General features: G+C 41.7%; 2 protein-coding genes across 6 annotated transcripts in view; one reads left to right on the forward strand and one right to left on the reverse strand.

The window, feature by feature from the left end:
• L2HGDH (L-2-hydroxyglutarate dehydrogenase) overlaps positions 1-1262 on the reverse strand; it is a 67322-nt gene extending 66060 nt beyond the window's left edge. Inside the window, 1 exon segment of the mRNA XM_017849501.1 lies at positions 1044-1262. Coding sequence (XP_017704990.1) covers positions 1044-1183 — 140 coding nt within the window. The 5' untranslated portion in view covers positions 1184-1262.
• Positions 1263-1270: 8 nt separating this feature from the next.
• On the forward strand, positions 1271-16287 carry DMAC2L (distal membrane arm assembly component 2 like). 5 transcript variants are annotated; one of them, XM_017849504.1, is made up of 6 exons: positions 1373-1420; positions 3584-3619; positions 10737-10848; positions 12101-12309; positions 13505-13676; positions 14841-14969. In XM_017849504.1, the coding sequence occupies exons 2-6, from the start codon at positions 3589-3591 to the stop codon at positions 14953-14955; spliced, it is 639 nt and encodes a 212-aa protein (XP_017704993.1). In that variant the 5' UTR covers positions 1373-1420; positions 3584-3588; the 3' UTR covers positions 14956-14969. The 5 variants fall into 5 exon arrangements, with proteins under 5 accessions (XP_017704991.1, XP_017704992.1, XP_017704993.1 ...); XM_017849502.1 differs by lacking the exon at positions 3584-3619 and having other exon boundaries at positions 1271-1420; positions 14841-14957; XM_017849503.1 differs by lacking the exon at positions 3584-3619 and having other exon boundaries at positions 1368-2058; positions 14841-16287.
• Positions 16288-17479: the final 1192 nt, after the last annotated feature.

A 17479-nucleotide genomic window follows, 5' to 3' on the forward strand; every position in this document is an offset into this window, starting at 1 on the left:
GACAGAGTCTCGCTCTGTTGCCCAGGCTGGAGTGCAATGGCGCGATCTCGGCTCACTGCAATCTCCGCCTCCCAGGTTCAAGCGATTCTCCTGCCTAAGGCTCCCAAGTAATTGGGATTACAGGCGCCCACCACCACGCCAGGCTAATTTTTTAAATATTTTAGCAGAGACGGGGTTTTGCCATGTTGGTTAGGCTGGTCTCCAACTTCTGACCTCAGGAGATCCGCCCGCCTCGTCCTCCCAAAGTGTAGCCTCTTCTTAAAACCCTTTTAAACAGCTTCCCGTGGCTCTTAGAATAAAAGTTAACGTGTGGTTAAAATAAAATAAAAACCTCGCTGTAGTCCTTCTCCCGGGTCATTCCACACCATCTGTCTTTCACTAAGCTTCAGTCACACTCATATGGCCCACCTTCTAGTCCTCAAAATAGCCAAAACCTCTCCAAGCCTTACAGCCTTCAGACAAACTGTTTGTTCTACAGAGGGCAAAGACAGCGGTTTCGAAAGTCACGTCCAAACAATAAATCACACAGGACATTGAATTCTGCGGGCTTTGATTAGCATAAGAGCTGCTTCCGATGGGGGAAACTCTATGCGGGGTGTGCCAGGAACTGATTTAAGGCTGTATTCAGATCTTCCAAGCAACGCCAAAGACGCCAGCTAATAAACAGCATATTTGATTGCTTACACTGTGTGCTCGGTCCTTTTATCCTTCAAACGACCACCTACAGGAGAGACTAAGGTCCCATTCACAACTGAGCCCTTAAGGAGGTTAAGTAGCCCAGAGTTCAGCAGAAAGTGAACGGGTTGCTCAAAGCCAGAGCTACTCTTGACCTCTACTCTATACACTGCCTTTCCCCCAGCCCGTAAATACAACGAATGAACCTGCAGGTTGGTAGCTCCTGGGATCCGAGGTTGGAGCGCCACAAGACCCCAACCTGCTCTCACCCCGGGACAGGGAAATAGGAACAGGGGCACAGGTCCACCACCAGATGCCTCTGCGAGAGGCAGCAGTGCAGGCGACGGGGAGAACCAGCGGTCACTCACCTGGTGCTGGCGCTGCGGCCACCTCCACACAGCGGTCGGGGCCTCCCAGACGCCGACCCGCAAGCCCCAGGGAAGCCCCCGGCGAAACCCCCGCGGGCCCGTCCGCAGGCACCAACCAAATAACGCAGCGCCGGCACCATCCCCTACGCACGCTCCCTTTCCTCGGCGCTCAGAAGCCGCCGCTTGACCCCCCACGGCCGGGGACCGGCGTCCTCTAGCCCCGCCCCTCACGCGAGGGCCAATGAAGTGCGCACCTTCGCCCCACGTGGGAGAGGCTGCGGTGGCCAATGGGCGCGCGCGGCGGAGGGCGGAGGGCGAAGGGCAGGCCAGGGCGCCGCAGACGCGCGGACGCTGGCTCGCTCCCTTCCTCCGACGCTGTGAGTAGAAGAGCTAGGCCCCTAACCGGGCGGTACTAGGGTGGTGGTTGTGTTCCGCCCTCGCCCTTCGCCAACGCTGGGCTGACCGGAAACCTGGCCCTTTAGGTCGCGCGTCTTCGACCTTCACCGCCATGAGGACATGGGGCCGCGGGAGAAACTTTGGGCGGGATTACGGTGAAAATGCTTGTTTGGGCGGGCCCAGCGGCTTCTTTCTCCCGGCTCGGCTTCGGCCCCGCCCTCGCCTCGCCCCGCCCCCGCTCAGGCCCGCGGGAGGCCAAGGGCCTGGGCACCCACCGTCTCCGTCCCGGCCCCAGCCGAGTCGAGCGTCCACTGGAAGGGCGCTTCCTGTCTGTCCTTAGTCCTCGGTCCTCACGGAAGCTCTTTGTCACAGCGAAGGCTGACAGCCCGTAGTCTTCTGGACTTCTTTTATGAGGCTCCTGGCGGTGCTATTCATTCATTGATTCGTCTTGTAAATATCGAGCGCCTGCTCTGTACTGGACCCGGCATTGGGTACCGGATGAACCAGACAGCTTGGTCTTTGCCACCATTTATCAGTCTGTGTCCTTTTCTCGAGTACTGAACCGAAATACAGTTTTAAATGTGCTGTGCGGGCTCTGAGCAGCGACTCACCTGTACAGGTCACTTCACCTGATTCCCATTCTGTAAAAATGAGGGTAGTGGGCTGCGTAATCGCTGAAGGACCTTCTAACTCCTTAAAATTATGTGATTCACTATCACCGTGCTGACACGGGTGTTACTAACGCCCATTCTGTATGCTTGATGGCAGTTTTTAATTTTTAGGGTTAGCACAGCTGAACATAATAGAATGACACAAATTTATTACCAGAAGGACTTCGTGTGCCTCTTAGAATCTTGGTTCCAGTCTTTGGTCAGGTGGCTCCAGGAAATCACTTCACCTCTTTGCCTCCGACCATCCTCTGTGAACTAGGAGTGATAGCAGTGTCTCCCTAATCTTAGGGCCGTTGAGCGGATTACACGAGATAAGGTGTTTAGCACAGCGAAGCATTTGCTACGTGATGGCATTTATTATGGTTAAAGGGTTTTACTACCAGAACAGTGGTACATAGTTTGCTTTATTTGTTTAAACAATGTAGAATATTGCCTGCTTGTTCCATCACAGATGAAAAAAAGAGATGTTTATTCAACTTTGTGAGGTAATTATGGATTCCCATGCAACTGTAAGAATAGAGATTCTGTGTACCCTGTACCCAGTCTTCCTAGTGGTAGCATCTTGCAAAACTAGTACAATATCACAGCCAGGTAATTGACATTCACACAATCCATTGATCTCATTCAGATTCCTCATTTTGTATTAGTGTTCTCTGTGTATATTTAGTTATATATTGTTATCAGGTGTGTGGATTCTTGTATCCACCACTACAGTCAAGGTACAGCCCAGGTCCATCATCACAAGGGTCCCTCCAGTTGCCCTTTTATAACCACAACTTCCCTTTGCAGCCCCACCCAATCTACTCTCTGTTTCCAAAATTTTGTTATATCAAGAACGTTACATAAATGTAATTATTGTAATTATACAGTATGTAACTTTTGGAGATTGACTCTTTCATTCAGCATAATCCCTTGAGATACATCCAAACTGTTACATGTATCAGTAGTTCCTTTTTATTACTGTCATTCCATAATGTAGATGTACTACAGTATTAATATGGTTTGGCTGTGTCCCCACCCAAATCTCATCTTGAATTGTGACTCATAATTCCCATGTGTTGTGGGAGGAACTGGATGGGAGGTGATTGAATTATGGAGGCGGGTTCTTCCTGTGCTGTTCTCCAGATAGTGAATGAGCCTCACAAGATCTGATGGTTTTTAAAAGTTTCCCTGCACAAGTTCTTTCTTTGCCTGCTGCCATCCGTGTAAAATGTGACTTACTCCTCCTTGCCTTCCACCATGATTGTGAGGCCTCCCCAGCCACGTGGAACTGTAAGTCCATTAAAACCTCTTTTTCTTCTCAGTCTTGGGTATGTCTTTATCAGCAGTGTGAAAATGGACTAATACAGGTGTATTCAACTGTTTACTCATTCGAGGACATTTGAGTTGTTTCTAGTTTTTAGCTATTGTGAATCAAGCAGCTGTGAACACGAGCGTACAGACTTTTGTGTGAACCTGTTTTTGTTTCTCTAGGATAAATGCACAAGAGTACAATTGCTGGGTCATATGGTAAGTGCGTGTTTATTTTTATTTTTTGAGACAGGGTCATGCTGTGTTGCCCAGTCTGGAGTGCAGTGGCACAATCTCAGTTCACTGTGGCCTCTGCCTCCTGGTCTCAAGCAATTCTCCTGCCTCAGCCTCCTGAGTAGCTGGGACTATAGGCACATGCCACCACGCCCCACAAACTTTTATATTTTTGGTACAGATGCGATTTCGCCATGTTGGCCAGGCTGGTCTCGAACTCCTGACCTGTAGTGATCCACCCGCCTCAGCCTCCCAAAGTGTTGGGATTACAGGTGTGAGCCAACACATCTAGCTTATTGTGTCGTTCTTTTTTATTTGCTTATTTATTTTTTTGAGACAGAGTCTTGCTGTGTCACCCAGGCTGGAGTGCAGTGGCTCGATCTCTGCTCACTTTAAGCTCTGCCTCCCGGGTTCATGCCATTCTCCTGCCTCAGCCTCCCGAGTAGCTGGGACTGCAGGTGCCCGCCATCACGCCCGGCTAATTTTTTGTATTTTTAGTAGAGACAGGGTTTCACTGTGTTAGCCACGGCACCCGGCCTATTATGTCATTCTTATGCCTTTGCATCCTCACAGCTTAGCTCCCACTTTTGAGTAAGAACATACGATGTTTGGTTTTCCATTCCTGAGTTACTTCACTTAGAATAGTAAACTCCAGGCCAGGCACGGTGGCTCACGCCTATAATCCCAGCACTTTGGGCAGCTAAGGCAGGCGGATCACGAGGTCAGGAGATTGAGACCATCTTGGTCAACATGGTGAAACCGTATCTCTACTAAAATACAAAAAATTAAACAGGCATGGTGGCATGTGCCTGTAATCCCAGCTACTTGGGAGGCTGAGGCAGGGGAATCACTTGAACCTGGGAGGCGGAGGTTACAGTGAGCTGAGATTGAGCCACTGCACTTCAGAGCGCAAGACTCTGTCTCACACACACAAAAAAATAATAATAATAATAATCCTATTCAGGTTACTGTGAATGCCATTAATTCATTACTTTTTATGGCTAAGTAGTGTTCCATCATATATATACCACAGCTTCTTTATCCGCTCATTGATTGATGGGCATTTGGGTTGGTTCCACATTTTTGCAATTGCAGATTGTGCTGCTATAAACGTGTGCAAGTATCTTTTTTGTATAATGACTTCCTTTCCTCTGGATAGCCACCCAGTAGTGAAATTGCTGGATCAAATGGTAGTCCTAATTTTAGTTATTTAAGGAATCTCCACAATGTTTTCCATAGTGGTTGTGCTAGTTTACATTCCCATCAGCAGTGTAGAAGTATTCCCTTTTCACCATATCCACACCAACATCTATTTTTTTTAAATTTTTTGATTATGGCCATTCTTGTAGGAGTAAGGTGATACCACATTGTGGTTTTGATTTGCATTTTCTTGATCGTTAGTGATGTTGAGCATGTTTTCATATGTTTGTTGGCCATTCATATATCTTCTTTTGAGAACTGTCTTCACGTCCTTAGCCTACTTTTTGATGGGATTGTTTGGTTTTTTCTTGCTAATCTGTTTGAGTTCATTGTAGATTCTAGATGTTAGTCTTCTGTCAGATGTATAGATTGTGAAGATTTTCTCTGACTCTGTGGGTTGTCTGTTTACTCTGCTGACTGTTCCTTTTGCCATGCAAAAGCTCTTTAGTTTAATTAAGTCCCAACTACTTATCTTTGTTTTTATTGCATTTGCTTTTGGGTTCTTGGTCATGAAACCCTTGCCTAAGCCAGTGTCAAGAAGGGTTTTTCTGATGTTATCTTCTAGAATTTTATAGTTTCAGGTCTTAGATTTAAGTCCTTGATCCGTCTTCAGTTGATTTTGTATAAGGTGAGAGATAAGGATCCAGTTTCATTCTCCTACATGTGGCTTGCCAATTATCCCAGTACCATGTGTTGAATAGGGTGTCATTTCCCCACTTTATGTTTTGTTTGTTTTGTTGAAGATCAATTGACTGTAAGTATTTGGCTTTATTTTTGGATTCTCTATTCTGTTCCATTGGTCTATATGCCTATTTTTATACCAGTACCATGCTAAAAACAAAACACATTTTCTTTATTTGCTCACTGTTCTGCAGTGTGGCCATGGCTTGGTGGGGACAGCTTCTCTCTGCTCCACATGGTGCAGGTCTTAGATTTAAGTCCTTGATCCGTCTTCAGTTGATTTTTGTATAAGGTGAGAGATAAGGATCCAGTTTCATTCTCCTACATGTGGCTTGCCAATTATCCCAGTACCATGTGTTGAATAGGGTGTCATTTCCCCACTTTATGTTTTTGTTTGTTTTGTTGAAGATAAGTTGGCTATAAGTATTTGGTTTTCTTTCTGGGTTCTCTATTCTGTTCCATTGGTGTATGTGCCTATTTTTATACCAGTACCATGCTGTTTTGGTGACTATGGCCTTATGGTATAGTTTGAAATCAGGTAATGTCATGCCTCCAGATTTATCTTTTTGCTTAGTCTTGCTTTGGCTATGTGGGCTCTTTTTTGGTTCTGTATGAATTTTAGGATTGTTTTTTCTAGTTCTCTGAAGAATGATGGTATTTTTATGGGAATTGTATTGATGGGAAGACTAATATCCAGAATCTGCAATGAACTTGAAGCAATTTGTAGATTGCTTTTGGCAGTATGATCATTTTCACAATATTAACTCTACCCATCCATGAGCATGGGATGTGTTTCCATTTGTTTGTGTCGTCTGTGATTTCTTTCAGCAGTGTTTTGTAGTTTTCCTTTTAGAGGTCTTTCACCTCCTTGGTTAGGCATATTCCTAAGCATTTAATTATTTATTTATTTTTGCAGCTATTATAAAAGGGGTTGAGTTTCTTGATTTGATTCTCAGCTTGGTCACTGTTGGTATATAGGAAAGGTACTAATTTTGTACATTAATTTTGTATTCTGAAACTTTGCTGAATTCATTTATTGGTTCTGGGAGCTTTTTGGAGGAGTCTTTAGGGTTTTCTAGGTACACAATCATATCATTAGCAGATAGCAACAGTTTGACTTCCTCTTTACCCATTTGGATGCCTTGTCTTTCTTCTCTTTTCTGATTGCTCTGGCTAGGACTTCCAGTACTATGTTGAATAGAAGTGATGAGAATGAGGCTGGGTGTAGTGGCTCACACCTGTAATCCCAGCACTTTGGGAGGCCAAGGGGAGTGGATCACCTGAGGTCAGGAGTTCAAGACCAGCCTGGCCAACATGGTGAAACCCCATCTCTACTAAAAATACAAAAAATTAGCCGGATGTGGTGGTTGGTGTCTGTAATCCCAGCTACTTGGAAGGCTGAGGCATGACAATTACTTGAAGCCAGGAGGCAGAGGTTGCAGTCAGCTGAGGTCGTGCCATTGCACTCCAGTCTGGGCGACAAGCGTGAAACACTATCTCAAAAAAAAAAAAAAAAAGAAAGGGGGGTGGTGAGACTCAGCATCCTTATCTTGTTCCAGTTCTTGAAGTGAATGCTTTAAACTTTCCCTGTTCATATTATGTTGGCTGTGGGTTTGTCATATATGGCTTTTATTACTTTGAGGTATTTCCCTTGTATGCCAATTCTGCTGAGGATTTTGATCACAAAGGGATGCCGGATTTTGTGAAATGCTTTTTCTGCATCTATGGAGATGATCATGTGATTTTTGTTTTTAATTGTGTTTATGTGGCGTATAACGTTTATTGACTTGTGTATGGTAAGCCATTTGTGCATCCCTGGTACGAAACCCACTTAATCATGGTGGATTATCTATGGCAGCAGTAATTTAGTAGTGGTTATTTTCTAATTTGCATTTAACTGGGTACTTTTAATTTATTAGAGCTAGATTCACTAACTTACCACTAGAGGTCTCCTCTTTCCCTTTAGAAAGTGTTCCCAAAGGCAACTGCTTGTACTCAAGTAGGAAGAATTTGCAAAATCATTAGCAAAGTTGGAGTTGAGAATGTAAAACCTACCAGTTTTGTTAACTCTATTGCCAAATATAAATTTAATTTTATGTTTAAAACATTTTAAATCTAATATCTTGTGTTTTTAGAGATTACAGCTGAAGTAAATTTGGCCTTTCATTTACACTAAATTATAAGATGGGTCAAAATGAATCAAGCAAAAGTAGTCAGTTTTCAAAGATCACTCTAATTCACCTGCTTAATAACAGTTTAACTGGTTTTACCTTTCTCCATGGAAACATGTCAACCATTGAAGACTATTAATAAACAAATATTTATTAAACGTTTGCATTATGCTGAGAAAAATTGAAATGAATAAGATGTCATCCTTGCTCTTTCTTTTACTTTTCATACTCTGTTTTCGTTCTAACTGGATTTTTTTTTTTTTTTTTTTTTTGCATATTCTGCTTCTGCTTTTAAACTAACTGAAAACTCTTAATCATTAAGACCCATTTCAAAAGACACCTCTGGTGTGAAGCCTTCTTCTCATGGTTCTCATGGCATTTGTTCACACCTCTACTGGCCAACCACATTGGGTGTTACTTATCTCTTTATATGTCATCTGTTTCTATTAAATTATACATTCTATGAGGTCAGGAACCTTGTCTTTCTGTGTGTCTCTTTCTCCTTTGTTCTTGTTTGTTTTGTCTTACCATTGTTGCCTTTGCCGTAAGTATAGCAGACATTCAATAAATATTTTTTGAGTGAACGAATGAATGAATGGACATGGCATTTGAGTAAGGTCTTGAAATTGGGTGAGATTTCCACAGATTGATGGTGATGGGGGAGGGAGGCTTAAGAGAAAACAGCCTGAGTAGAAGCTGGGAAAGCCCTTATTTGTAAATAAGATTGACAACTAATAGAGTTATTTGAGGTGGGCACAGGCAGAGAGTGTTTAACAAAAAGCTGGAAAGGGTTGAGAACATGATAAGAGGTAGTGGAGCAGAGGTTTGCAGTAATGAAGATGGCTATGGTAGAAAAGAGATGAAAAGGGTAGTTGGTTCTGTCTTCAGTTCACATCTCTCACTATTCCACAGCCTCAGCATCCTCAATCACTTCCTCAGCTCTAAGGTGTTTCCCACTCAGGCATCTGTCTAGCCCTCTTCTTTCTCTTGAATTCTAGAACCTTGTAATGATTGAGGAAAGGACCCTGGGCTGGTAGAGAACTGGGTTCAAGTTTCAACACTACCACCAATTAGTCATGAAACATTGAGCATTTAAACACAGAATTTATTAATACCCCACCTTGTTCAAGAAAGGATTTAGGGTGTCAGGAAGTTACTTAACATCAGGGCTTCAATTTCCTCACCTCTATATGAGAGATTTCATCCAGGTGATCTAAATTTCTTATAGCTCTAACATTTTGTGACCTCTGATTCCAATGATTTTTCGTCATCTGCACTTAGAAATCCTGCTAACACTTAATATGTAGATTATGAAAAACTAAAAGAAAAAAAGCTGAGCCTATAACCCTGTCCTCCTGATGTGATTTCTTTTAATGGCATCACCATCCTACTACCAGTGACTCCGGGCCAAAACTTGGTGTCATTTTCAACTCCTGTAGCCCATGCCTTTACATCTCTCTTAACTAAGTCATATGGAACCAACTCTGTAATGTCATTCCCATCCTTCCTCAACTAGGCCCTTTCCTATGGCCTCATGTAATTGAAGCCCTTGCTGGCTGGCTGTCCCATTCTGTTGACCCTTCATCTTGATGCTGCTGTCTGAGTAGATTTCTTGAAGCACAACTGTAACAATGCCAATGCTTTGTTCTATTTTTATTTATTTATTTATTTATTTATTTATTTTTGAGACGGAGTCTCGCTCTGTTGCCCAAACTCGAGTGCGCTGTGGTGCAGTCTCAGCTCACTGCAACCTCCGCCTCCCGGGTTCAAGCGATTCTCCTGCCTCAACCTCTGAGTAGCTGGTACTACAGGTGCGTGCCACCATGCCCAGCTAATTTTTTTTTTTTTTTTTTTCGTAGACACGGGGTTTCACCATGTTAGCCAGGATGGTCTCGATATCCTGACCTCGTGATCAGCCTGCCTCGGCCTCCCAAAGGCCAGTGCTTTGTTCAAAAACCTTGGTGACTCCCTGCTGCCTACAGAATACAGTCCAAATTCCCTGGCTGAGCATGCAAAACCCTTCATGACCTGACTGCAAGTTGTCTGCCTCTTCTCATGACTCACATGTGCTAGTGAAACTGAAAATAACATGCCTTAAATGTTCCTACTTCAGCTAATATAATCTGGCATAATTTTTCCTGGACCTTTGTTGGTTGAAATCCTTTCTGTCCTTATTTTAACTCTTTTCAGGCATTTATCAAGTTCTGTCATTTATTTTAACTACTTGGTAACATGTCTTAGCCCACTCCATCCTGCATTACACTGTCAGATGCTCAAAGCAAACACTATGTTTCATTTATCTTTGTCTCCCCATCCCCCCAATCCCCGCCGCACCCAGTCCCCTGCACACACCTAGCACACTACTAGGGAAACTTGAATTGAGGTAAATCAAATCGAAACCTCCTCCAGGAATTACGTTCTCAAATTATGGTTATAGATTTTGACAACTGGAAATAATCTAAGCAAATCATCTCATTTTACAAATGAGAAAACCAGAGGTCAGAGAGGTGAAGTTACTTGCTCAGTCTTTCCCAGCTGCCCTTAAATAGTTTTTTTGTTTACACTGCTCTGGTAACGGCACTTGCAGCCTTGTCATAGGTATATCTATTTTCATGTCTCCTCTTCTTTCCTGGATGCAAGCATCTCAACCTCGACACGTTGCTCTTTCGGTGATTTTAGTGTGTCATTTTGATACTGGAAATATAGATGGGGAGTAGAGCCAGCTTCAGCAAATTCATAGCTACAGCGCCTGAATGGACACTAGAAGGCAGTACGACAGACAGACTCCAATTGAGGTTTCAACAGTGGAACTTAATGTGCAAGCCGGAAGGAACCTTAGACACCATCCAGTCCAACCCCTCACTTTTTTTTCAGCAAACAAATAACCCCAAGAACAAGAAACAGGAGTGACTTGCACAATAAGTGTTGAGTGGCAAGTGAGTCATCAGCTTTATCAGTACAAGAGCATTGACTCTGAGGTTGTGAAGTAAGTTGCTATATGTATGGGACTCTGATGATGATCTAATGTAAGTACTGTTTTGTGTGCCTAGATCAAATGATGCTGTTTGGAAAAGTTTCCCAGCAGTTGTGTGGCATAAAGAAACTCCCATGGTCATGTGATTCCAGATACTTCTGGGGCTGGTTGAATGCAGTGTTTAATAAGTAAGTGATTCTAAATAAAGTGAAGAAATGTGGAGATGGTTATGGTGAAATAAGTTCCCAGTAGCTCATTTGGCTATTTCTCGTATTTCAAATGTTATTTTAACAATTTGTGTGGTGTGATCCTGATTTTGTTTACAAACAAAACCCACACAAACATAGAAAAAACATCAGAAAAATGGATTACAAAATATTAAATGTGGCTGTTTGGGTTGCAGGATTTCAGTGATTTTTCTTACTTGTCTGTCCTTTTGATACATTTCAAGTTTTCTAAAATAAACATTTATTTTATAATCAGAAAACTTATTATAATTTTAAAATATTTTATTTTATGGCTTTTTAAAGGAATGTAGTTAACCTTTTGAATTCTATCAAAGTAACTCAGGTTTTCACAAAATTAGTGGGTGGCACACTTAGAAATAACATTTTGAGCCAGGCACGGTGGCTCACGCCTGTAATCCCAGCACTTTGGGAGGCCGAGGGGGGCAGATCATGAGGTCAGGAGATCGAGACCATCCTGGCTAACACCGTGAAACCCTGTATCCACTAAATACCAAAAATTAGCCGGGTGTGGTGGTGGGCACCTGTAGTCCCAGCTACTCGGGAGCCTGAGGCAGGAGAGTGACGTGAACCCGGGAGGTGGAGCTTGCAGTGAGCCGAGATTGCGCCACTGCACTCCAGCCTGGGCTAGAGTGTGAGAATCCATCTAAAAAAAAAGAGAGAGAGAAAAAAAGAAATAGCATTTTGAAGCTGATGAAACTAACCTCCTTCTGATTACTTAATACAGCATTATGATCCCTGGCTTGTGAAAAAAGCATATGTAGAAATTAATAAATATCACTTAATGAGATTAATTTGAATATGGGATTCAGAATTATTTTCTCTTTAATCTTTTGTTATTAATACAAATTCTAACCAAGTATAGTCATTCGTAGAATAGTTACTAAATATCTCTGGTGTCAAGCACTCTACTATATGTGAATCAATGAAAAGTTGTGTCTGATAAATTCATATAAAAATAATATGCATTGACAGTGTTCACTTGGAAACAAAAAGAAAACTAAAACAGCAGATAGACTACCGTTTTTTTTGTTTTGGTTTTGGTTTTTGCATGGATCTCACTAATACATTTATCTTCTTCCTCAGTCACTTGAAATGAAAATTTGTTGCGTTCTGTATTATTTATGTCAGTTAATATAGTTAACAAGCTAGTTATTATTGTAAAAGCAAACTGCTTTTTTTCACTTGCCAACAGGGTGGATTATGATCGCATCAGGGATGTTGGCCCTGACAGGGCGGCATCCGAGTGGTTGCTGCGCTGTGGGGCCATGGTGCGCTACCATGGCCAGGAGAGGTGGCAGATGGATTACAACCACCTTCCAACAGGCCCTCTGGACAAATACAAGATTCAGGCTATTGACGCCACCAACTCTTGTATCATGAGCATTGGATTTGATCACATGGGTAACTACCCTATCATTTTGCTAATAGGAAATGCAGGTGATTTTGCAGTGACCATTTTGTTGCAGTTGACTCACAATTATAGTCATAGGTATGTCCTTTTTGCCCATTTCAGTACAGTCAAGTTTATTTCTTCCTGGGTTTGATATTTATTTTCAAATTAAATTGAGGTTACAGACACCTTTCTCTCCTTCCTCCTCTCACTAAGCTTGTTTCTACATGTCTCTAGTCTTTGGTTTATTGACTTAAAATTCAGGGCCTTGTTTGTCAAACTATCTTTGTCAAACTTCTGTCATTGAGAAGCCCTCAGTAATGCAGGAATAATTATATCCACACAGCTTCTGCTTACGTGGGCATTTTTTTCTTTCTTTTTTTTTTTTTTGAGACAGAGTCTTGCTCTGTCGGCCAGGCTGGAGTGCAGTGGCACGATCTCGGCTCACTGCAAGCTCTGCCTCCCAGGTTCATGCCATTCTCCCACCTCAGCCTCCTGAGTAGCTGGGACTACAGGCGCCCGCCACCATGCCTGGCTAATTTTGTTTTTGTATTTTTAGTAGAGAATGGGTTTTCACCGTGTTAGCCAGGATGGTCTCCCATCTCTTGACCTCGTGATCTGCCCGCCTTGGCTTCCCAAAGTACTGGGACTACAGGCGTGAGCCACTGCACCCGGCCTCTTTTTTTTTTTTTTTTGAGACAGAGTCTCACTCTGTCACCAAGGCTAGTCGCCAAGGCTAGAGTGCAGTGGTGCGATCTTGGCTCACCGCAACCTCTACCTCCTGGGTTCAGGTGATTCTCCTGCCTCAGCCTCCCAAGTAGCTGGGACTACAGGCATGCACTACCACGCCAGGCTGATTTTTCTATTTTTAGTAGAGACGGGGTTTTGCCATGTTTGCCAGGCTGGTCTTAAATTCCTGACCTCAGGTGATTCACCCGCCTCAGACTCCCAAAGTGCTGGGAGTCACCAGGCCTGGCCCTATGTGGGCATTTCTTTCCTCCAGTGTGTGGACATCTGACTGTAGAATGGCCCCTTTCTATGGGGGCCTTATATGGCTAATAGGGTGAGCAATCATTCCAGTTTTCATGGGATTAAGAGGTTTCCCAGGACATAGGACTTTCAATCCTATGTCAGTCCTGGGCAAACCAGGACAGTTTGTTATCTTAGTGGTAAAGCAGATTCTTAATCTGTACTTTTTCTCCCCAGAGGGCCTACAGCATGTTGAAAAAATAAGGCTGTGTAAGTGTCATTATATCGAGGATGACTGTTTGGTGAGACTTGGTCAACTTGAAAATTTACAGAAAAGCATATTGGAAATGGAAATAATATCCTGTGGGAATGTCACAGACAAAGGCATCATTGCTTTGCGTCATTTAAGGTAGATGATCAAAGCCAAAGTGGAAACTTTGCTGTTAAGGTGAATAGTTAGAATTTAACTGACTGTGAGGGCTGGTGTCTATTTTAGTTCTGAAAAGATAATTTTTAAAAATGACCTCACTTCCATCTGTAATACTTTAAAAGAGCTAAAATGATCAATCTTAATACATTAATGTTTTATTGAATTTTTTATATGTTTTTAAAAATTAAATCTACATTAAGCACCTAACATGGTGCCTGTCACAGTAAGCCCTCAGTAAGCTTCAATGATTATGCTTTCTCTCCTTTTTTTTTAAAGCAATTTCCCCTATGTTTTTGATATTTTCAGGACATTTGGTATATACCTATTAGCATTTTACCCTGTAATTATGTTACTTGAGGGGAAAAAACCTTGAAATATTCACCTTTCTGTGTCTAGAGCCTAGAACACTGCCTGACACTATAATAATCATCAAAAGCACGCATCCACTGGTTAGGAAAGCTGTTCTACATCCTCTTATGACACCAACCAGACCCATGCCATGGCCTGGAGCAACTCACCTAATTCCAAATGCAAAAACAGATAATACTAGCAAGGAATGTTTAACTCTAAAATTGTAAGGTTCTGAGTCTTATCAGCGTGATGAAAAAAGAATAGAAGTTTGTTTAATCAAATCTCTGTGTTAGAGATCCCAACATTCAAATTATAAATCTAATGAATGTAGTTCTGCTTTAATATATAATGGATCTGCCAGTAACCTCAGTATGACAGGAAGTTTGAGAAATTTTAAACATTAGGACCACAAGTAGTAGATTGTTCATCTCTTATATTACTTGAGGCTTCAGAGCTTCATCTTAGTAGAAACTCGAGTATTTTTAAGAATTTTCCCAGTTTTTGCCCTTTTGAGGTTGAGATTCACATTTCATGTTTCACATGCAAAGGATATCTACATCATTATAAATATATTTTTTATTTAGAATGATTCAGCTAGAAATACTGACATAACCTAAAGTCTGTGTTACTTCCTGGCATGAATTTCATCTCTAAGGCTACTGCTCTAAAAGTCATTTTGAAAGCATAGGGTGATATAGATTAATTTTCTATATAAGTTTCTTTAAGCTAGTAAATTGAGTTTATTTTTAATGCTCTTGGCTAAATTGAAGTGACTTTTTTCTTTATTTGCAGAAACCTCAAATATTTGTTGTTAAGTGATCTTCCCGGAGTAAAAGAAAAAGAAAATCTTGTCCAGGTCTTTGAGACAGCACTGCCTTCTCTGGAACTAAAATTACAATTGAAGTAAAATAATGTGTCTTATTTCAGTATAAAGGATCATTTGAAACTGTTGATTCTAAACATCAACTAATATTATATAGTCATCAGTAGAATTATAAGGATACCATATCATGACATTTTAGAAGTAGAGAGTGCATCATATTTAGAAAATAAATATTCAGACATGACTCACTAATGTTACTAAGTTGGAAGTGAGAATTTATGTACCTTAATTCATTTTAAGAAGAGTGCAGCCAGGCGTGGTGGCTAATGCCCATAATCCCAGCACTTTGAGAGGCCAAAGCAGGCAGATCACCTGAGGTCAGGAGTTCGAGACCAACCATGGCCAACATGGTGAAACCCCGTCTCTACTAAAAAGACAAAATTAGCTGGGTGTGGTGGTCCACGCCTGTAATCCCAGCTACTCTGGAGGCTGAGGCAGGATAATTACTTGACTTGGGAGGTGGAGGTTGCTGCACTCCATCCTGGGCGACAGAGCAATACTCTGTCTCAAAAAAAAAAAAAAAAAAAGCAAACTAGGTAACATTTTAATTCTAATATATTCATTTAATATGTAAATCTATAGATATCTCTTGATGTAGATATTTATTTAGAATCCTTTAAAGTTATTTGTACAACAGATGTTTTTATTAGTAATTTACATTAAATTTAACTTTAAAGTTATTGAAGCATACTACCATAAATGCAAAATTATGAAAAATTAGAAGCTAAATTACAGATTCATTGATGGCGTCAATTATGCATAGTGGTCAGTAGTTGTTGAAGCATGCATTTCATATTGCTTCCCAGGATTTGCATGCATTTCCCATGATCCTGCATTCTTGTGTTCTTGAAATACAGACTTTCTCAGAATCAACAGTTGCGGCTGAATTTGTCTATTTTGTAAATTTAGGCTACTATTTTATTAAAACTGGACAGATACTTGGCTGAATGCAAATAGTTTTGCCGATTGCAATATAATAAAGGAAACAATAATAAAAACCAGTAGGCTATGCTTAGGTTTTCTTAAAACCTAAAACTGCTGTAGGCTCGGTGCCATGGCTCATACCTGTAATCCCAGTGCTTTGGGAGGCTGAGGTGGGAGGATCACTTGAGACCAGAAGTTAGACCAATTTGGGCAACACAGCGAGACCCCATCTCTATAAAAAATTTTAAAAATTAGCCAGGCGTGGTGGTGTACACCTGTAATCTCAGATACTTGGGAGGTTGAGGTGGTAGGATCGCTTGAGCTCAGGAGTTTGAGGCTGCAGTAAGCTATGATCACGGCCACTACACACCAGCGTGGTAGCCTAGGTGAAAGATGGAGACCCTGTCTCTTAAAAAAAAAAAAAAAAAAAAAGGCCGGCCTGTAATCCCAGCACTTTTGAAGGCCAAGACGGGCAGATCATTTGAGTCCAGGAGTTCAGGATGAGCCTGGGCAACGTGGCAAAACCCTGTCTCTACCAAAAAATTAAAAAATAAATAGCTGGGTATAGTGGCACATTCCTGTAGTCCCAACTACTCAGGAGTCTGAGGTAGGAGGATCATTTGAGCCTGGGAAGTCAAGGCTGCAGTGAGCCATGCTGGCACCACTGCACTCTAGCACTCCAGCCTGGGCAACAGATTAAGACCCTGTCTCAAAAAAAAAAAAAAAAAAAAGTCAAAAATAGATAAAACAGGTCTATATAAACGTATAACCTGTTACCTGTGTGAAATGGCCCTGATTCTATTACTGTTATATGCCAGTTTGTTTATAGATTTCTGTGTGTTTGATTTGAACTTTTTTTTTTTTTGAGACAGACTCTCACTCTATTGCCCAGGCTGGAGTGCAGTGGTGTGATCTCGGCTCACTGCAACCTCTGCCTCCCGGGTTCAAGCAGTTATCTGCCTTAGCCTCCCAGGTAGCTGGGATTACAGGCACCCGCCACCACGCCCAGCTAATTTTTGTATTTTTAGTAGAGACAGGGTTTCACCATCTTGGCCAGACTGGTCTTGAACTCCTAACCTCAGGATCCACCCGCCTCAGCCTCTCAAAGTGCTGGGATTATAAGCGTGAGCCACCGTGCCCAGCCTAGTTTGAACATTATTGAGCTGTTGAATATAAACTTGAAAATAATTTTCAAATAAACACTTTCTATGATACAGTTTTCAGGTAGAAAATGAATTTTCGTTGTGTTTAAAAACCAGCTTATACAAATAACACATAGTATAAACGGTAATTGCCGCTGTCATTTTAAAAATCAGAAAATAGTAAATAAAAGGATGTGGAAGAGTCTCATGATACAGTGGAGATTTCATGCTGAATAAAAGGATTATAAATATGGTTACATTGAACATAAGCATAAATGTAATGGAACTCATTAGAGAAAAATAAGCCTTTTTTCTCAGGTTTGTTTCATTACTGTATAGTGAGACAACTGATTCACCACGATTTAGTCTAGAACTACTTTTCTATTTGAATGGTTTTTGGTAAAACTATTTGCTGAATTATCAGGCAGTTACAGTAATCTGCCTCCGTCAAGTGCATTTTCTTGGGTTAAGGGAAAAAAAAA

The sequence above is a fragment of the Rhinopithecus bieti genome, unplaced genomic scaffold (assembly GCF_001698545.2).
Source record: "Rhinopithecus bieti isolate Rb0 unplaced genomic scaffold, ASM169854v2 scaffold_29928, whole genome shotgun sequence".
Lineage (NCBI taxonomy): Eukaryota > Metazoa > Chordata > Mammalia > Primates > Cercopithecidae > Rhinopithecus > Rhinopithecus bieti.